Source organism: Coturnix japonica, unplaced genomic scaffold (genome assembly GCF_054131305.1).
Source record: "Coturnix japonica strain WE unplaced genomic scaffold, WE-NBRP24 Scf195, whole genome shotgun sequence".
NCBI classification, from domain to species: domain Eukaryota; kingdom Metazoa; phylum Chordata; class Aves; order Galliformes; family Phasianidae; genus Coturnix; species Coturnix japonica.
Window position 1 is genome coordinate 1 of NW_028189098.1, and position 20,895 is coordinate 20,895.

At 57.1% G+C, this 20,895-nt stretch overlaps 1 protein-coding gene across 1 annotated transcript in view; it reads right to left on the reverse strand.

Moving 5' to 3' along the window:
- Positions 1-4,863: 4,863 nt before the first annotated feature.
- Positions 4,864-20,895, reverse strand: part of LOC146750995 (putative aarF domain-containing protein kinase 5) — a gene marked incomplete at its 3' end in the record, with an annotated part of 38,251 nt that continues 22,219 nt past the window's right edge. Inside the window, 5 exon segments of the mRNA XM_085535847.1 lie at positions 4,864-5,015; positions 5,017-5,120; positions 11,726-11,817; positions 12,824-12,902; positions 17,111-17,192. Coding sequence (XP_085391973.1) covers positions 4,864-5,015; positions 5,017-5,120; positions 11,726-11,817; positions 12,824-12,902; positions 17,111-17,192 — 509 coding nt within the window.

The window sequence follows — 20,895 nt, forward strand, 5'->3', positions numbered from 1 at the left end:
CCCATAAGTAACCCCATAAGTTGGGGGTCAGAAATGGAGGGACCCTATAAGAAACCCCATAAGTTGGGGGTCAGAAATGAAGGGACCCTATAGGAAACCCCATAAGTTGGGGGTCAGAAATGGAGGGACCCTATAGGAAACCCCATAAGTTGGGGGTCAGAAATGAAGGGACCCTATAGGAAACCCCATAAGTATAGGAAACCCCCCCCCCATTCTTTGGGTCCCCCCTATACATTGGGTCCCCCCCAATCTATGTGCCCCCCCCCATTCTTCGTCCCCCCCCAACTCTTTGCCCCCCCCCCAATCTATGTGCCCCCCCCATTCATAGGGTCCCCCCCCAACTCTTTGCCCCCCCCCCAATCTTTGTGCCCCCCCCATTCTTTGTGGCCCCCCCATTCTTAGGGTCCCCCCCCCATTCTTCGTCCCCCCCCAACTCATTGCCCCCCCCCTATTCCTTGTCCCCCCCCCAACTCATTGCCCCCCCCCAACTCATTGCCCCCCCCCCATTCTCAGCCCCCCCCCCAACCTCTTAGCCCTCCTCCCCCATTCTCAGCCCCCCCCATTCTTAGCCCCCCCCTCATTCTTAGCCCCCCCCCCATACACTGTGTACCCCTCCCCCCCCCATTCTTAGCCCCCCCCATTCTTAGCCCCCCCCCCCAACTTTCCCCCCCCCCCATTCTCAGCCCCCCCCAACTCTTTGCCTCCCCCCATTCTTAGCCCCCCCCCCATTCTCAGCCCCCCCCATTCTTAGCCCCCCCCCCATTCTTAGCCCACCCCCCAACTCTTTGCCCCCCTCCCCATTCTTAGCCCCCCCCCATTCTTAGCCCCCCCCATTCTCGGCCCCCCCATTCTTAGCCACCCCCCCATTCTTTGACCCACCCCATTTTTAGCCCCCCCCCATTCTTAGCCCCCCCCCATTCTCAGCCCCCCCCACATACACTGTGTACCCCTCCCCCCCCCCATTCTTAGCCCCCCCCCATTCTTAGCCCCCCCCCACCTCTTTCCCCCCCCCCATTCTCAGCCCCCCAAACTCTTTGCCCCCCCCCATTCTTAGCCCCCCCCCCCCCCCATACACTGTGTAACCCCCCCCCCATCATTAGCCCCCCCCCCCCACCTCTTAGCCATGATGACGTATCGATCCACCGGAGCTCCTAAAGCTTAGCCCCCCCCCCCATTCTTAGCCCCCCCCCAACTCTTTGCCCCCCTCCCCATTCTTAGCCCCCCCCATTCTTAGCCCCCCCCATTCTTAGCCCCCCCCCCATTCTTTGCCCCCCCCCATTCTTAGCCCCCCCCCATTCTCAGCCCCCCCCCCATTCTCAGCCCCCCCCCCCATTCTTAGCCCCCCCCAACTCTTTCCCCCCCCCCCTTCTCAGCCCCCCCAACTCTTTGCCCCCCCCCATTTCTTAGCCCCCCCCCCCATACACTGTGTAACCCCCCCCCATCATTAGCCCCCCCCATTCTTAGACCCCCCCCCATTCTTAGCCCCCCCCAACTCTTTCCCCCCCCCCCATCCTCAGCCCCCCCCCCATCCTCAGCCCCCCCCCCATTCTCAGCCCCCCCCAACTCTTTGCCCCCCCCTCATTCTTAGCCCCCCCCATACACTGTGTACCCCCCCCCCCCCATTCTTAGCCCCCCCCATTCTTAGCCCCCCCCCCAACTCTTCCCCCCCCCCCCATTCTCAGTCCCCCCCAACTCTTTGCCTCCCCCCATTCTTTGCCCCCCTCCCATCCTCAGCCCCCCCCATTCTTAGCCCACCCCCCCATTCTTTGCCCCCCCCCCATTCTTAGCCCCCCCCCCATTCTCAGCCCCCCCCCCCCCATCCTCAGCCCCCCCCCCATTCCTTGTCCCCCCCCCCAACTCTTTCCCCCCCCCCCATTCTCAGCCCCCCCCAACTCTTTGCCTCCCCCCATTCTTTGCCCCCCCCCATCCTCAGCCCCCCCCCATTCTTAGCCCACCCCCCCATTCTTTGCCCCCCCCCATCCTCAGCCCCCCCCAACTCTTTGCCTCCCCCCATTCTTAGCCCCCCCCCCCATACACTGTGTAACCCCCCCCCCCCATTCTTAGCCCCCCCCATTCTTAGCCCCCCCCCAACTCTTTCCCCCCCCCATTCTCAGCCCCCCCCAACTCTTTCCCCCCCCCCATTCCTTGTCCCCCCCCAACTCATTGCCCCCCCCCATTCCTTGTCCCCCCCCCAACTCTTTCCCCCCCCCATTCCTTGTCCCCCCCCAACTCATTGCCCCCCCCCATTCCTTGTCCCCCCCCCAACTCTTTCCCCCCCCCATTCCTTGTCCCCCCCCAACTCATTGCCCCCCCCCATTCCTTGTCCCCCCCCCAACTCTTTCCCCCCCCCCATTCCTTGTCCCCCCCCAACTCATTGCCCCCCCCCATTCCTTGTCCCCCCCCAACTCATTGCCCCCCCCCATTCCTTGTCCCCCCCCAACTCATTGCCCCCCCCCCATTCCTTGTCCCCCCCCCAACTCATTGCCCCCCCCATTCTTAGCCCCCCCCCATACACTGTGTACCCCTCCCCCCCCCATTCTTAGCCCCCCTCCATTCTTTGCCTCCCCCCCCCATTCTTAGCCCCCCCCCCATTCTTAGCCCACCCCCCAACTCTTTGCCCCCCTCCCCATTCTTTGCCCCCCCCCATTCTTAGCCCCTCCCCCATCCTCAGCCCTCCCCCATTCTTAGCCCCCCCCCCATTCTTAGCCCCCCCCCCATTCTTAGCCCCCCCCCCATTCTTAGCCCCCCCCCATTCTTAACCCCCCCCATTCTCAGCCCCCCCCCATCCTCTTAGCCCTCCTCCCCCATTCTCAGCCCCCCCATTCTTAGCCCCCCCCATTCTTTGCCCCCCCCCCATTCTTAGTCCCCCCCATTCTCAGCCCCCCCCCAACCTCAGCCCCCCCCCCCATCCTCAGCCCCCCCCAACTCTTTCCCCACCCCCATCCTCAGCCCCCCCCAACTCTTTGCCTCTCCCCATTCTTAGCCCCCCCCCCATACACTGTGTACCCCTCCCCCCCCATTCTTAGCCCCCCCCATTCTCAGCCCCCCCCCAACTCATTGCCCCCCCCCATTCCTTGTCCCCCCCAACTCATTGCCCCCCCCATTCCTTGTCCCCCCCCCAACTCATTGCCCCCCCCCATTCTTAGCCCCCCCCCATACACTGTGTACCCCTCCCCCCCCATTCTTAGCCCCCCCCCATTCTTTGCCTCCCCCCCCATTCTTAGCCCCCCCCCATTCTTTGCCCCCCCCCATTCTTAGCCCCCCCCCCCATTCTTTGCCTCCCCCCCCCATTCTTAGCCCCCCCCCATTCTTAGCCCCCCCCCATTCTTAGCCCCCCCCCATTCTTTGCCCCCCCCCATTTTTAGCCCCCCCCCATTCTTTAGCCCCCCCCCATTCTCAGCCCCCCCCCCCATACACTGTGTACCCCTCCCCCCCCATTCTTAGCCCCCCCCCATTCTTAGCCCCCCCCCAACTCTTTCCCCCCCCATTCTCAGCGCCCCCCAACTCTTTGCCTCCCACCATTCTTAGCCCCCCCCATACACTGTGTACCCCTCCCCCGCCATTCTTAGCCCCCCCCATCCTTAGCCCCCCCCATTCTCAGCCCCCCCCTCCAACTCATTGCCCCCCCCCATTCCATGTCCCCCCCCCCAACTCATTGCCCCCCCCCATTCCTTGTGTCCCCCCCAACTCATTGCCCCCCCCAACTCATTGCCCCCCCCAACTCATTGCCCCCCCCATTCCTTGTCCCCCCCCCAACTCATTGCCCCCCCCCATTCCATGTCCCCCCCCCAACTCATTGCCCCCCCCATTCCTTGTCCCCCCCCCAACTCATTGCCACCCCCCCCAACTCATTGCCCCCCCCCATTCCTTGTCCCCCCCCAACTCATTGCCCCCCCCATTCCTTGTCCCCCCCCAACTCATTGCCCCCCCATTCTTAGCCCCCCCCCCATACACTGTGTACCCCTCCCCCCCCATTCTTTGCCTCCCCCCCCATTCTTTGCCTCCCTCCCCCATTCTTAGCCCCCCCCCCATTCTTAGCCCACCCAACTCTTTGCCCCCCTCCCCATTCTTTGCCCCCCCCCCATTCTTAGCCCCTCCCCCATCCTCAGCCCTCCCCCATTCTTAGCCCCCCCCCCATTCTTAGCCCCCCCCCCCATTCTTAGCCCCCCCCCCATTCTTTGCCCCCCCCCATCCTTAGTCCCCCCCCATTCTCAGCCCCCCCCCAACCTCAGCCCCCCCCCATCCTCAGCCCCCCCCAACTCTTTCCCCCCCCCCCCATTCTCAGCCCCCCCCCAACTCTTTCCCCCCCCCCATTCTCAGCCCCCCCCAACTCTTTGCCTCCCCCCATTCTTAGCCCCCCCCCATACACTGTGTAACCCCCCCCCCATTCTTAGCCGCCCCCATTCTTAGCCCCCCCCCAACTCTTTCCCCCCCCCATTCTCAGTCCCCCCCAACTCTTTGCCTCCCCCCATTCTTTGCCCCCCTCCCATCCTCAGCCCCCCCCCATTCTTAGCCCCCCCCCCATTCTCAGCCCCCCCCCCATCCTCAGCCCCCCCCCATTCTTAGCCCCCCCCAACTCTTTCCCCCCCCCCATTCTCAGCCCCCCCAACTCTTTGCCTCCCCCCATTCTTAGCCCCCCCCCCCCATTCTCAGCCCCCCCCCCCATCCTCAGCCACCCCCCATTCTTAGCCCCCCCCCAACTCTTTCCCCCCCCCCCATTCTTAGCCCCCCCCCCCATACACTGTGTACCCCTCCCCCCCCATTCTTAGCCCCCCCCCCCCATACACTGTGTAGCCCCCCCCCATCCTCACCCCCCCCCCCCATACACTGTGTAGCCCCCCCCCATCCTTACCCCCCCCCCACCTCTTGGCCATGATGACGTATCGATCCACGGGAGCCCCCAGCGCCGCGTTGATGCTCCGCACCGTGTTGATGTTGCGGAACACGAGTAACATGGGGCGGGGTAACGACCGAAGGACCCTCATCACGTCCCCGAACCTTTGGGCCGCCATGTCCCCGCATGTAACGAGACTCAGCGCCCGTCAGAACGTTACCCAGGGACAGGGGGCCCACCACGGATAGGGGGCGCTGCAGCAGGAGCTCGCAGAATAGCAGGTAGTCTGCGGGATATAGGGGGGATATAGGGGGTTAGGGGGCTATAAAGGGAGATTATGGGGCCAAAAGTGGGATTATGGGGCACTAGAGGGAGGTTATGGGGCACTGAAGGGAAGTTATGGGGCATTGAAGTGGGATTATGGGGAAAAATATGGGATTATATGGGGGAAAATGTGGGATTATGGGGGAAAATATGGGATTATATGGGTTAAAAGTGGGATTATGGGGTGAAAAGGTGGGATTATGGGGTGATGAAGTGGGATTATAGGGATAAAAGTGGGATTATGGGGCACTGAAGTGGGATTATGGGGTGATGAAGTGGGATTATGGGGCACTGGAGGGAGATTATGGGGCATTGAAGTGGATTATGGGGCACTGGAGGGAGGTTATGGGGCACAGGGGTGGGATTATGGGGCACTGGAGGGAGGTTATGGGGCACAGGGATAGGGGGCGCTGCAGCAGGAGCTCGCAGAATAGCAAGTAGTCTGGGGGATATAGGGGGATATAGGGGTTAGGGGAGGGGGATATAGGGGGTTAGGGGGCTATAAAGGGAGATTATGGGGCCAAAAGTGGGATTATGGGGCACTAGAGGGAGGTTATGGGGCACTGAAGTGGGATTATGGGGGAAAATATGGGATTATATGGGGGAAAATGTGGGATTATGGGGCGCTGAAGTGGGATTATGGGGCTCTGAAGTGGGATTATGGGGGAAAATATGGGATTATTTGGGGAAAAATGTGGGATTATGGGGCAATGGAGGGAGATTATGGGGATAAAAGTGGGATTATGGGGGAAAATATGGGATTAAATGGGGGAAAATGTGGGATTATGGGGATAAAAGTGGGATTATGGGGGAAAATATGGGATTAAATGGGGGAAAATGTGGGATTATGGGGATAAAAGTGGGATTATGGGGGAAAATATGGGATTAAATGGGGGAAAATGTGGGATTATGGGGATAAAAGTGGGATTATGGGGAAAATATGGGATTATATGGGGGAAAATATGGGATTATATGGGTTAAAAGTGGGATTATGGGGGCACTGGATTATGGCCCAAGTTGCCCAATGACTGCGGGCCACCAGGGATAGGGGGCGCTGCAGCAGGAGCTCGCAGAATAGCAAGTAGTCTGGGGGATAGAGGGGGGTATAGGGGGTTAGGGGGCTATAAAGGGAGGTTATGGGGCTATAAAGGGAGGTTATGGGGCTATAAAGGGAGGTTATGGGGCTATAAAGGGAGGTTATGGGGCTATAGAGTGGGATTATGGGGGAAAAAGTGGGATTATGGGGCACTAGAGGGAGGTTATGGGGCACTGAAGGGAGATTATGGGGCAATAGAGTGGGATTATGGGGGAAAAGGTGGGATTATATGGGTTAAAAGTGGGATTATGGGGTTAAAAGTGGGATTATGGGGCTATAAAGGGAGATTATGGGGCTATAAAGGGAGATTATGGGGATAAAAGTGGGATTATGGGGGAAAATATGGGATTATATGGGTCAAAAGTGTGATTATGGGGCACTGAAGTGGGATTATGGGGTGATGAAGTGGGATTATGGGGCACTGGAGGGAGGTTATGGGGCACAGGGGTGGGATTATGGGGCACTGAAGTGGGATTATGGGGTGATGAAGTGGGATTATGGGGCACTGGAGGGAGGTTATGGGGCACAGGGGTGGGATTATGGGGCACTGGAGGGAGGTTATGGGCACAGGGATAGGGGGCGCTGCAGCAGGAGCTCGCAGAACAGCAAGTAGTCTGGGGGATATAGGGGGATAGAGGGGGTTAGGGGGCTATAAAGGGAGGTTATGGGGTATTGAAGTGGGATTATGGGGGAAAAAGTGGGATTATGGGGCACTGAAGGGAGGTTAAGGGGTACTGAAGTGGGATTATGGGGATAAAAGTGGGATTATGGAGCTCTGGAGTGGGATTATGGGGTGATGAAGTGGGATTATGGGGGAAAAAGTGGGATTATATGGGGGAAAATGTGGGATTATGGGGGAAAATATGGGATTATATGGGTTAAAAGTGGGATTATGGGGTGAAAAGGTGGGATTATGGGGTGATGAAGTGGGATTATAGGGATAAAAGTGGGATTATGGGGCGCTGAAGTGGGATTATGGGGGAAAATATGGGATTATATGGGTTAAAAGTGGGATTATGGGGCACTGAAGTGGGATTATGGGGCACTAGAGGGAGGTTATGGGGCAATAGAGTGGGATTATGGGGGAAAATATGGGATTATATGGGTTAAAAGTGGGATTATGAGGCACTGACGTGGGATTATGGGGCTTTGGAGGGAGGTTATGGGGCATTGAAGTGGGATTATGGGGGAAATAGTGGGATTATGGGGAAAAATATGGGATTATATGGGGGAAAATGTGGGATTATGGGGCACTGAAGTGGGATTATGGGTCTGAAAGTGGGATTATGGGGTACTGGAGGGAGATTATGGGGCCAAAAGTGGGATTATGGGGTGATGAAGTGGGATTATGGGGGAAAAAGTGGGATTATGGGGGAAAATATGGGATTGTATGGGTTAAATGTGGGATTATGGGGCACTGAAGTGGGATTATGGGGTGAAAAGGTGGGATTATGGGGGAAATAGTGGGATTATGGGGAAAAATATGGGATTATATGGGGGAAAATGTGGGATTATGGGGCACTGGAGGGAGGTTATGGGGCAATAGAGTGGGATTATGGGGGAAAATATGGGATTATATGTGTTAAAAGTGGGATTATGGGGCACTGAAGTGGGATTGTGGGGATAAAAGTGGGATTATGGGGCACTAGAGGGAGGTTATGGGGCACAGGGGTGGGATTATGGGGCACTGGAGGGAGGTTATGGGGGAAAAAGTAAGATTATGGGGCACTGAAGTGGGATTATGGGGGAAAATATGGGATTATGGGGTGCTGAAGTGGGATTATGGGGCCAAAAGTGGGATTATGGGGCACTGAAGGGAGGTTATGGGGCATTGAAGTGGGATTATGGGGTTAAAAGTGGGATTATGGGGCACTGGAGGGAGGTTATGGGGCACAGGGGTGGGATTATGGGGCACTGGAGAGAGGTTATGGGGCACAGGGGTGGGATTATGGGGCACTGGAGGGAGGTTATGGGGCACAGGGGTGGGATTATGGGGCCAAAAGTGGGATCTGGGAGGGGGTGGCATTGGGGTAGGGGGGGATAAAAGGGGGTTAAGGTAGGGGGGAATATATGGGGTTAGGGGGCTCTGGAGGGAGGTTATGGGGGATAAAGTGGGATTATGGGGCACTGGAGGGAGATTATGGGGATAAAAGTGGGATTATGGGGCCAAAAGTGTGATTATGGCCCTAGCAAATGAGATTAGGACCCCCAGAAATGGGAATAAGACCCCCAGAAGTGGGATTAGGACCCCTAGAATTGGGATTATGACCCCTGATAATGGGATTATGGCCCCTGATAATGGGATTATGGCCCCTGATAATGGGATTATGGCCCCTGATAATGGGATTATGTCCCTCGATAACGGGATTATGGCCCCAATAATGGGATTATGGCCCCCGATAATGGGATTATGGCCCCCGGAAATTGGATTATGTTCCCCGATAATGGGATTATGTCCCTCGATAACGGGATTATGGCCCCGATAATGGGATTATGGCCCCGATAATGGGATAATGGCCCCTGATAATGGGATTATGGCCCCCAATAATGGGATTTTGGCTCCTGTTAATGGGATTTTGGCCCCTGATAATGGGATTATGGCCCCCGATAATGGGATTATGGCCCCCGTTAATGGGATTATGGCCCCCGTTAATGGGATTATGGCCCCCGATAATGGGATTATGGCCCCCGTTAATGGGATTATGGCCCCCGGAAATTGGATTATGTTCCCCATAAATGGGATTATGGCCCCCAATAATGGGATTATGGCCCCCGATAATGGGATTATGTCCCTCGATAACGGGATTATGGCCCCTGTTAATGGGATTATGGCCGCCGATAATTGGATTATGGCCCCTGTTAATGGGATTATGGCCGCCGATAATTGGATTATGGCCCCTGCTAATGGGATTATGTCCCCCGATAATGGGATTATGGCCCCCGATAATGGGATAATGGCCCCTGATAATGAGATTATGGCCCCGATAATGGGATTATGGTCCCCGATAATGGGATTATGGCCCCAATAATGGGATTATGGCCCCTGCTAATGGGATTATGGCCCCCAATAATTGGATTATGGCCCCTGCTAATGGGATTATGTCCCCCGATAATGGGATTATGGCCCCCGATAATGGGATAATGGCCCCCGATAATGGGATTATGGCCCCTGATAATGGGATTATGGCCCCCGATAATGAGATTATGGCCCCGATAATGGGATTATGGTCCCCGATAATGGGATTATGGCCCCAATAATGGGATTATGGCCCCCGATAATGGGATTATGGCCCCCAATAATGGGATTTTGGCTCCTGTTAATGGGATTTTGGCCCCTGATAATGGGATTATGGTCCCCGATAATGGGATTATGGCCCCTGATAATGGGATTATGTCCCCCGATAATGGGATTATGGCCCCTGATAATGGGATTATGGTCCCCGATAATGGGATTATGGCCCCTGTTAATGGGATTATGGCCCCTGATAATGGGATTATGGCCCCCAATAATGGGATTTTGGCTCCTGTTAATGGGATTTTGGCTCCTGTTAATGGGATTTTGGCCCCTGATAATGGGATTATGGCCCCCGATAATGGGATTATGGCCCCTGATAATGGGATTATAGCCCCCGATAATGGGATTATGGCCCCCGATAATTGGATTATGGCCCCTGATAATGGGATTATGGCCCCGGATAATGGGATTATGGCCCCCGATAATGGGATTATGGTCCCCGATAATGGGATTATGGCCCCTGATAATGGGATTATGGCCCCCGATAATGAGATTATGGCCCCGATAATGGGATTATGGTCCCCGATAATGGGATTATGGCCCCTGATAATGGGATTATGACCCCCGATAATGGGATTATGGCCCCTGATAATGGGATTTTGGCCCCCGATAATGGGATTATGGCCCCTGATAATGGGATAATGGCCCCTGATAATGGGATTATGGCCCCTGATAATGGGATTATGGTCCCCGATAATGGGATTATGGCCCCTGATAATGGGATAATGGCCCCTGATAATGGGATTATGTTCCCCGATAATGGGATTATGGTCCCTGATAATGGGATTATGGCACCTAATAATGGGATTATGGCCCCCGATAATGGGATTATGGCCCCTAATAATGGGATTATGTCCCCCGATAACGAGATTATGGCCCCGATAATGGGATAATGGCCCCTGATAATGGGATTATGGCCCCCGATAATGGGATTATGGCCCCTAATAATGGGATTATGGCCCCTGATAATGGGATTATGGCCCCAGGAAATTGGATTATGTTCCCCATAAATGGGATTATGGCCCCTGATAATGGGATTATGGCCCCCGATAATGGGATTATGGCCCCCGATAATGGGATTATGGCCCCTAATAATGGGATTATGTCCCCCGATAACGAGATTATGGCCCCGATAATGGGATTATGGCCTCTGTTAATGGGATTATGGCCCCAGGAAATTGGATTATGTTCCCCGTAAACGGGATTATGGCCCCCAATAATGGAATTATGGACCCAATAATGGGATTATGGCCCCTGATAATGGGATTATGGCCCGCGATAATGGGATTTTGGCCCCCGATAATGGGATTTTGGCCCCCGATAATGGTAGTATGGCCCCCGATAATGGGATTATGGCCCCTGCTAATGGGATTATGGTCCCCGATAATGGGATTATGGCCCCAAATAATGGGATTATGTCCCCCGATAACGAGATTATGGCCCCGATAATGGGATTATTGCCCCTGATAATGGGATTATGGCCCCAGGAAATTGGATTATGTTCCCCATAAATGGGATTATGGCCCCTGATAATGGGATTATGTCCCCCGATAATGGGATTATGGCCCCTGATAATGGGATTATGGCCCCCGATAATGGGATTATGGCCCCCGATAATGGGATTTTGGCCCCTGATAATGGGATTATGGCCCCTGATAATGGGATTATGGCCCCTAATAATGGGATTATGTCCCCCGATAACGAGATTATGGCCCCGATAACGGGATTATGGCCTCTGTTAATGGGATTATGGCCCCAGGAAATTGGATTATGTTCCCCATAAACGGGATTATGGCCCCCAATAATGGGATTATGGACCCGATAATGGGATTATGGCCCCTGATAATGGGATTATGGCCCCCGATAATGGGATTATGGCCCCTGATAATGGGATTATGGCCCCGATAATGGGATTATGGCCCCCGATAATGGGATTATGGCCCCCGATAATGGGATTATGTTCCCCATAAATGGGATTATGGCCCCTGATAATGGGATTATGTCCCCCGATAATGGGATTATGGCCCCTGATAATGGGATTATGGCCCCCGATAATGGGATTATGGCCCCCGATAATGGGATTTTGGCCCCTGATAATGGGATTTTGGCCCCTGATAATTGGATTATGGCCCCCGATAATGGGATTATGGCCCCTGATAACGGGATTACGTCCCACCTTTGACCCCCAACGTGGCCGAATGCCTCTTCATGCCTTTCTCATCCCGTAGCACCACAGCCCGCCACAGCTGGCACAGCGCACCACGATCCCTTGGGGTGGGGGGGAGGGAAAAGGGGAGGGGCGTTATGTCCCCATGTGTCACCCCCCGGACCCCCCCCCACCCCCCCTTGCCCCCATGTCCCACCTCTCACTCAGGGTCTCATAGAGTCCATGGTCCAGCAGCACCAACATATCTCCCCCATCTCCCCCCATATCTCCCCCATCTCCCCCCATATCCCCCCCATCTCCCCCCATATCTCCCCCCATCTCCCCCCATATCTCCCCCATCTCCCCCCATATCCCCCCCATCTCCCCCCATATCTCCCCCATCTCCCCCCATATCTCCCCCATCTCCCCCCATATCCCCCCCATCTCCCCCCATATCTCCCCCCATCTCCCCCCATATCTCCCCCATCTCCCCCCATATCCCCCCCATCTCCCCCCATATCTCCCCCCATTTCCCCCCATATCCGTCCCATCTCCCCCCATATACCCCCCATCTCCCCCCATATCTCCCCCATTTCCCCCCATATCTCCCCCATCTCCCCCCATATCCCCCCCATCTCCCCCCATATCTCCCCCCATCTCCCCCCATATCCCCCCCATCTCCCCCCATATCTCCCCCCATCTCCCCCCATATCTCCCCCATTTCCCCCCATATCTCCCCCATTTCCCCCCATATCCCCCCCATCTCCCCCCATATCTCCCCCATCTCCCCCCATATCTCCCCCCATCTCCCCCCATATCTCCCCCATCTCCCCCCATATCTCCCCCATTTCCCCCCATATACCCCCATCTCCCCCCATATCTCCCCCATCTCCCCCCATATCTCCCCCATCTCCCCCCATATCTCCCCCATCTCCCCCCATATCTCCCCCATCTCCCCCCATATATCCCCCCATATACCCCCCATTTCCTCCCATATCCCCCCATATCTCCCCCATCTCCCCCCATATCCACCCCATCTCCCCCCATATCTCCCCCATTTCCCCCCATATCCCCCACATCTCCCCCCATATCCCCCCCATCTCCCCCCATATTGTCCCCATGTCCCACCTCTCACTCAGGGTCTCATAGAGTCCATGGTCCAGCAGCACCAACTGCGCGGTGCCATCGGGGCCGCGACGCACCAGCACTGGGTTGGGGGGGGAGATATGGGGGGAGATGGGGGGTCACCATGATAAGGAGAAACCCCAATGACCCCCATATCCCCACCATGTTCATGTGGGGACCCCATAACCCCCCACCCCAATATCCCCATGTCCCCATGTCCATGGAGGGACCCCATAACCCCACACCCCAATATCCCCATGTCCCCATGTCTCCATGGAGGGACCCCATAACCCCACACCCCAATATCCCCATGTCCATGGAGGGACCCCATAACCCCACACCCCAATATCCCCATGTCCCCATGTCCATGGAGGGACCCCATAACCCCACACCCCAATATCCCCATGTCTCCATGGAGGGACCCCATAACCCCACACCCCAATATCCCCATGTCCCCATGTCCATGGAGGGACCCCATAACCCCACACCCCAATATCCCCATGTCCCCATGTCCATGGAGGGACCCCATAACCCCACACCCCAATATCCCCATGTCCCCCCATAACCCCACACCCCAATATCCCCATGTCCCCATGTCCATGGAGGGACCCCATAACCCCACACCCCAATATCCCCATGTCTCCATGGAGGGACCCCATAACCCCACACCCCAATATCCCCATGTCTCCATGATGGGACCCCATAACCCCACACCCCCATGTCCCAATGTCCCCCCATCCCCATCCCCCCCATGTCCCATCTCCCCCCATCCCCATCCCATCCCTACACCCCCCCCAAATCCCCCCTACCCCCAAACCCCCCCATCCCCTCCATCCTTATCCCATCCCATCCCCACAACCCACCCCAAATCCCCCCATCCCCCCCAATCTAACCCCCAAATCCCCCCCCCGTCTCCCCCCATCTCCATCCCATTCCCACTACCCCCCCCATGTCCCCCCATATCCCCACCATGTCCATGTGGGGACCCCATAACCCCACATCCCCATGTCCCCACGTCCCCCCCATCCCCACCCCACAACCCCCCCAAATCCCCCCCATCCCCCACTTTCCCACCCCCATCCCCACCCCCAAATCCCCCCCCATCCCATTCCCACGCCCCCCCACATCCCCCCATTCCCACCCCCATCTCCCCATACTGACCCTATACAGCCCCATAATGACCCCATATTGTCCCCATAACGGCCCCATACAGTCCCCATAATGGCCCCATAATGACCCCATAATGGCCCCATAGTGTCCCCATAGTGTCCCCATAATGTCCCTATAATGTCCCCATAGTGTCCCCATAATGACCCCATAATGTCCCCATAGTGTCCCCAGAATGGCCCCATAGTGACCCCATAGTGTCCCCATAATGTCCCTATAATGGCCCCATAGTGTCCCCATCATCACCCCCCCATCCCATCCCCACATCCCCCCCAGCCTCCCCAAATCCCCCCATCTCCTCCATCCCCATCCCATGACATCCCCCCCCCCCAAATTCCCCCTATCCCCCTCATCCCCATCCCAAGTCCCATACAGTCCCATATGGCCCCATACAGCCCCATACAGTCCCATACCGTCCCGTACTGCCCCATACAGCCCCATATTGACCCCATACAGCCCCATATGGCCCCATATAGGCCCATACAGTCCCATACAGCCCCATACAGTCCCATACGGCCCCATACAGTCCCGTACTGCCCCATACAGCCCCATATTGACCCCATACAGCCCCATATGGCCCCATACAGCCCCATATGGCCCCATACAGTCCCATATGGCCCCATACAGCCCCATACAGTCCCATACAGCCCCATACAGTCCCATACAGCCCCATACAATCCCATACAGCCCCATACAGCCCCATACAGTCCCATACAGCCCCATACTGACCCTATACAGCCCCATATCTCCCCATATCTCTCCATATCCCCCCTCCCACTCCCCATATCCACCCCCATATCTCCCCATATCCCACCCCCCATCTCCCCATCTCCCATCCCCCCCCACATCCCCCTATATCCCAGCCCCATACAGTCCCATACAGTCCCGTACTGCCCCATACAGCCCCATATTGACCCCATACAGCCCCATATGGCCCCATATTGACCCCATACAGCCCCATATGGCCCCATATAGGCCCATACAGCCCCATACAGTCCCATATGGCCCCATACAGCCCCATACAGTCCCATACAGCCCCATACTGACCCTATACAGCCCCATATTGACCCCATATCTCTCCATATCCCCCCTCCCACTCCCCATATCCACCCCCATATCTCCCCATATCCCACCCCCCATCCCCCCTACCGCCCTCCATATCCCCCCCATATCCCCATCCCCCCCTCACATCCCACCCCCATATCCCACCCCCCATGCCCCCCCATACACCCCACATCCCCATCCCCCCCACACCCCATATCCCCCCTCCCACTCCCTATATCCCCCCATAATCTCCCCATATCCCACCCCCATCCCCCCATCACCATCCCCCCCCCACATCTCCCCATATCCCACCCCCCATCCCCCCTACCGCCCTCCATATCCCCCCCATATCCCCATCCCCCCCCCACATCCCCACCCCATATCCCACCCCCCACCCCCAACCTCCCTCATCCCTCTACATCCCCAACCCCCCCCATATCTCCCCATATCCCACCCCCCCATCTGCCCTACAACCTCCATCCCCCCCCCACATCCCCATTATCCCCCCCATATCTCCCCATATCCCACCCCCATCCCACCCACATCCCAATCCCCCCCCATATCCCACCCCCAGCCCCCCCACAACCTCCAATCCCCCCCATATCTCCCCATATCCCACCCCCTATCCCCCCCCACATCCCCATCCCCCCCCCCACCCCATATCTCCCCTCCCACTCCCTATATCCCCCCCATATCTCCCCATATCCCACCCCCATCCCCCCATCCCCATCCCCCCCCACATCTCCCCATATCCCACCCCCCATCCCCCCTACCGCCCTCCATATCCCCCCCATATCCCCATCCCCCCCCCACATCCCCACCCCATATCCCACCCCCCACCCCCAACCTCCCTCATCCCTCTACATCCCCAACCCCCCCCATATCTCCCCATATCCCACCCCCCCATCTGCCCTACAACCTCCATCCCCCCCCCATATCCCCATCCCCCCCATATCTCCCCATATCCCACCCCCATCCCACCCACATCCCCATCCCCCCCCATATCCCATCCCCAGCCCCCCCATACCTCCCCATATCCCACCCCGCATTGCCCCCATATCCCCATCGCCCCCCCATATCTCCCCATATCCCACCCCCAGCCCCCCAGTATCTCCCCATATCCCACCCCCATCTGCCCCACAACCTCCCCCATCCCCTCTACCTCCCCATCTCCCACCCCACAATCCCCCCACAACCTCCCATCCCACCCCACTCCCCATATCCCCCCCCATATCACCCCATATCCCACCCCCTATCCCCCCCATATCCCCATCCCCCCCATATCACCCCATATCCCACCCCCTATCCCCCCCATATCCCCATTATCCCCCCCATATCACCCCATATCCCACCCCCTATCCCCCCCATATCCCCATCCCCCCCATATCTCCCCGTATCCCACCACCCAGCCCCCCCACATCCCCACCCCATATCCCACCCCCCATGCCCCCCCATACACCCCACATCCCCATCCCCCCCACACCCCATATCCCCCCTCCCACTCCCTATATCCCCCCATATCTCCCCATATCCCACCCCCATCCCCCCCACATCCCCATTATCCCCCCCATATCACCCCATATCCCACCCCCACCCCCCCCACAACCTCCAATCCCCCCCATATCTCCCCATATCCCACCCCCCAACCCCCCAGCTCCCCATCCCCCCCCATATCTCCCCATATCCCACCCCCAGCCCCCCAGTCGCCCCATACCTCCCTATATCCCACCCCCCATCGCCCCCACAACATCCCATCCCACCCCACATCCCCATCCCTGCTATCACCCCATATCCCACCCCCATCCTCCCCACAACCTCCAATCCCCCCCATATCCCTACCCCATATCCCATCATCCCCCCCACAACCCCCTCCAACCCCATTATCTCCCCATATCCCACCCCCACCACCCAAACCCCATATCCCACCCCCCATATCCCACCCCATATCCCACCCCCCATATCCCACCCCATATCCCACCCCATATCCCACCCCCCATATCCCACCCCATATCCCACCCCATATCCCACCCCCCATATCCCACCCCATATCCCACCCCATATCCCCCCCCCCCCCCTCACCATTCCCTGGATGTGGGTCAGCGTGGATGAAGCCGGTGTAGAAGATTTGCTCTGCAAACACCCGGATCAACTTCCCAGCTACCTGCAGGGATGGGACAATACGGCCCCATAGCGGCCCCATAGAGACCCCATAATGGCCCCATAATGTCCCTATAATGTCCCTATAATGGCCCCATAGTGGCCCCATAGAGACCCCATAGTGGCCCCATAGAGACCCCATAGTGGCCCCATAATGGCCCCATAGAGACTCCATAGTGGCCCCATAGTGGCCCCATAGAGACCCCATAGAGACCCCATAGTGGCCCCATAGAGACCCCATAGTGGCCCCATAATGGCCCCATAGAGACTCCATAGTGGCCCCATAGTGGCCCCATAGAGACCCTATAGTGGCCCCATAGAGACCCCATAGTGGCCCCATAATGGCCCCATAGAGACCCCATAGTGGCCCCATAGAGACCCCATAGTGGCCCCATAATGGCCCCATAGAGACTCCATAGTGGCCCCATAGTGGCCCCATAGAGACCCCATAGAGACCCCATAGTGGCCCCATAGAGACCCCATAGTGGCCCCATAATGGCCCCATAGAGACTCCATAGTGGCCCCATAGTGGCCCCATAGAGACCCTATAGTGGCCCCATAGAGACCCCATAGTGGCCCCATAATGGCCCCATAGAGACCCCATAGTGGCCCCATAGAGACCCCATAGTGGCCCCATAGAGACCCCATAGTGGCCCCATAATGGCCCCATAGAGACTCCATAGTGGCCCCATAGAGACCCCATAGTGGCCCCATAATGGCCCCATAGAGACTCCATAGTGGCCCCATAGTGGCCCCATAGAGACCCCATAGAGACCCCATAGTGGCCCCATAGAGACCCTATAGTGGCCCCATAGAGAACCCATAATAGCCCCATAGAGGCCCCATAGTGGCCCCATAGAGACCCCATAGTGTCCCCATAATGGCCCTATAATGTCCCTATAATAACCCCATAGTGGCCCCATAGAGACCCCATAATGGCCCCATAATGTCCCTATAATGGCCCCATAGTGTCCCCATAGAGACCCCATAATGGCCCCATAGTGACCCCATAATGTCCCCATTGAGTCCCCTCAATGTCCCAATAATGACCCCATAGTGTCCCCATAGTGTCCACATAATGTCCCCATAATGACCCCATAATGACCCCATAGTGTCCCCATAGTGTCCCCATAATGGCCCCATAGTGTCCCCATAGTGTCCCCATAATGACCCCACAATGTCCCCATAGTGACCCCATAGTGTCCCCATAACGTCCCCATAACGTCCCCATAATGTCCCCATAATGTCCCCATACAATCCCCATACAGCCCCATAAAGCCCATACAGCCCCATACAGCCCCATATTGACCCCATACAGCCCCATACAGCCCCATACTGACCCCATACAGCCCCATATTGACCCCATACAGCCCCATATGGCCCCATACAGCCCCATATTGACCCCATACAGCCCCATATGGCCCCATACAGCCCCATATTGACCCCATACAGCCCCATATGGCCCCATACAGCCCCATACAGCCCCATATGGCCCCATACAGCCCCATATTGACCCCATACAGCCCCATATTGACCCCATACAGCCCCATATGGCCCCATACAGCCCCATATTGACCCCATACAGCCCCATATGGCCCCATACAGCCCCATACAGCCCCATATGGCCCCATACAGCCCCATATTGACCCCATACAGCCCCATATTGACCCTATACAGCCCCATACAGCCCCATATTGACCCCATACAGCCCCATATGGCCCCATACAGCCCCATATTGACCCCATACAGCCCCATATTGACCCCATACAGCCCCATACTGACCCCATACAGCCCCATATTGACCCCATACAGCCCCATATTGACCCCATACAGCCCCATATTGACCCCATACAGCCCCATATGGCCCCATACAACCCCATATTGACCCCATACAGCCCCATACTGACCCCATACAGCCCCATATGGCCCCATACAGCCCCATATGGTCCCATACAGCCCCATATGGCCCCATACAGCCCCCATACTGACCCCATACAGCCCCATACAATCCCTATACAGTCCCATACAGCCCCATACTGACCCCATACAGCCCCATACTGACCCCATACAGCCCCATACTGACCCCATACAGCCCCATACTGACCCCATACAGCCCCATATGGCCCCATACAGCCCCATACTGACCCCATACAGCCCCATATTGACCCCATACAGCCCCATATGGTCCCATACAGCCCCATACTGACCCCATACAGCCCCATATGTTCCCATACAGCCCCATATTGACCCCATACAGCCCCATATTGACCCCATACAGCCCCATACTGACCCCATACAGCCCCATACTGACCCCATACAGCCCCATATTGACCCCATACAGCCCCATACTGACCCCATACAGCCCCATACTGACCCCATACAGCCCCATATGTTCCCATACAGCCCCATATTGACCCCATACAGCCCCATATTGACCCCATACAGCCCCATACTGACCCCATACAGCCCCATACTGACCCCATACAGCCCCATACTGACCCCATACAGCCCCATATGTTCCCATACAGCCCCATATTGACCCCATACAGCCCCATATTTACCCCATACAGCCCCATACTGACCCCATACAGCCCCATATTGACCCCATACAGCCCCATATTGACCCCATACAGCCCCATACTGACCCCATACAGCCCCATATTGACCCCATACAGCCCCATATTGACCCCATACAGCCCCATATTGACCCCATACAGCCCCATACTGACCCCATACAGCCCCATACTGACCCCATACAGCCCCATATTGACCCCATACAGCCCCATATTGACCCCATACAGCCCCATACTGACCCCATACAGCCCCATATTGACCCCATACAGCCCCATATGGCCCCATACAGCCCCATACAGCCCCATATGGTCCCATACAGCCCCATACTGACCCCATACAGCCCCATATTGACCCCATACAGCCCCATATTGACCCCATACAGCCCCATATGTTCCCATACAGCCCCATACTGACCCCATACAGCCCCATATTGACCCCATACAGCCCCATACAGCCCCATACTGACCCCATACAGCCCCATACTGACCCCATACAGCCCCATATGTTCCCATACAGCCCCATATTGACCCCATACAGCCCCATATTGACCCCATACAGCCCCATACTGACCCCATACAGCCCCATACTGACCCCATACAGCCCCATATTGACCCCATACAGCCCCATACTGACCCCATACAGCCCCATACTGACCCCATACAGCCCCATATGTTCCCATACAGCCCCATATTGACCCCATACAGCCCCATATTGACCCCATACAGCCCCATATTGACCCCATACAGCCCCATATTGACCCCATACAGCCCCATATTGACCCCATACAGCCCCATACTGACCCCATACAGCCCCATACTGACCCCATACAGCCCCATATTGACCCCATACAGCCCCATATTGACCCCATACAGCCCCATACTGACCCCATACAGCCCCATATTGACCCCATACAGCCCCATATTGACCCCATACAGCCCCATATTGACCCCATACAGCCCCATACTGACCCCATACAGCCCCATACTGACCCCATACAGCCCCATATTGACCCCATACAGCCCCATATTGACCCCATACAGCCCCATACTGACCCCATACAGCCCCATATTGACCCCATACAGCCCCATATTGACCCCATACAGCCCCATACTGACCCCATACAGCCCCATACT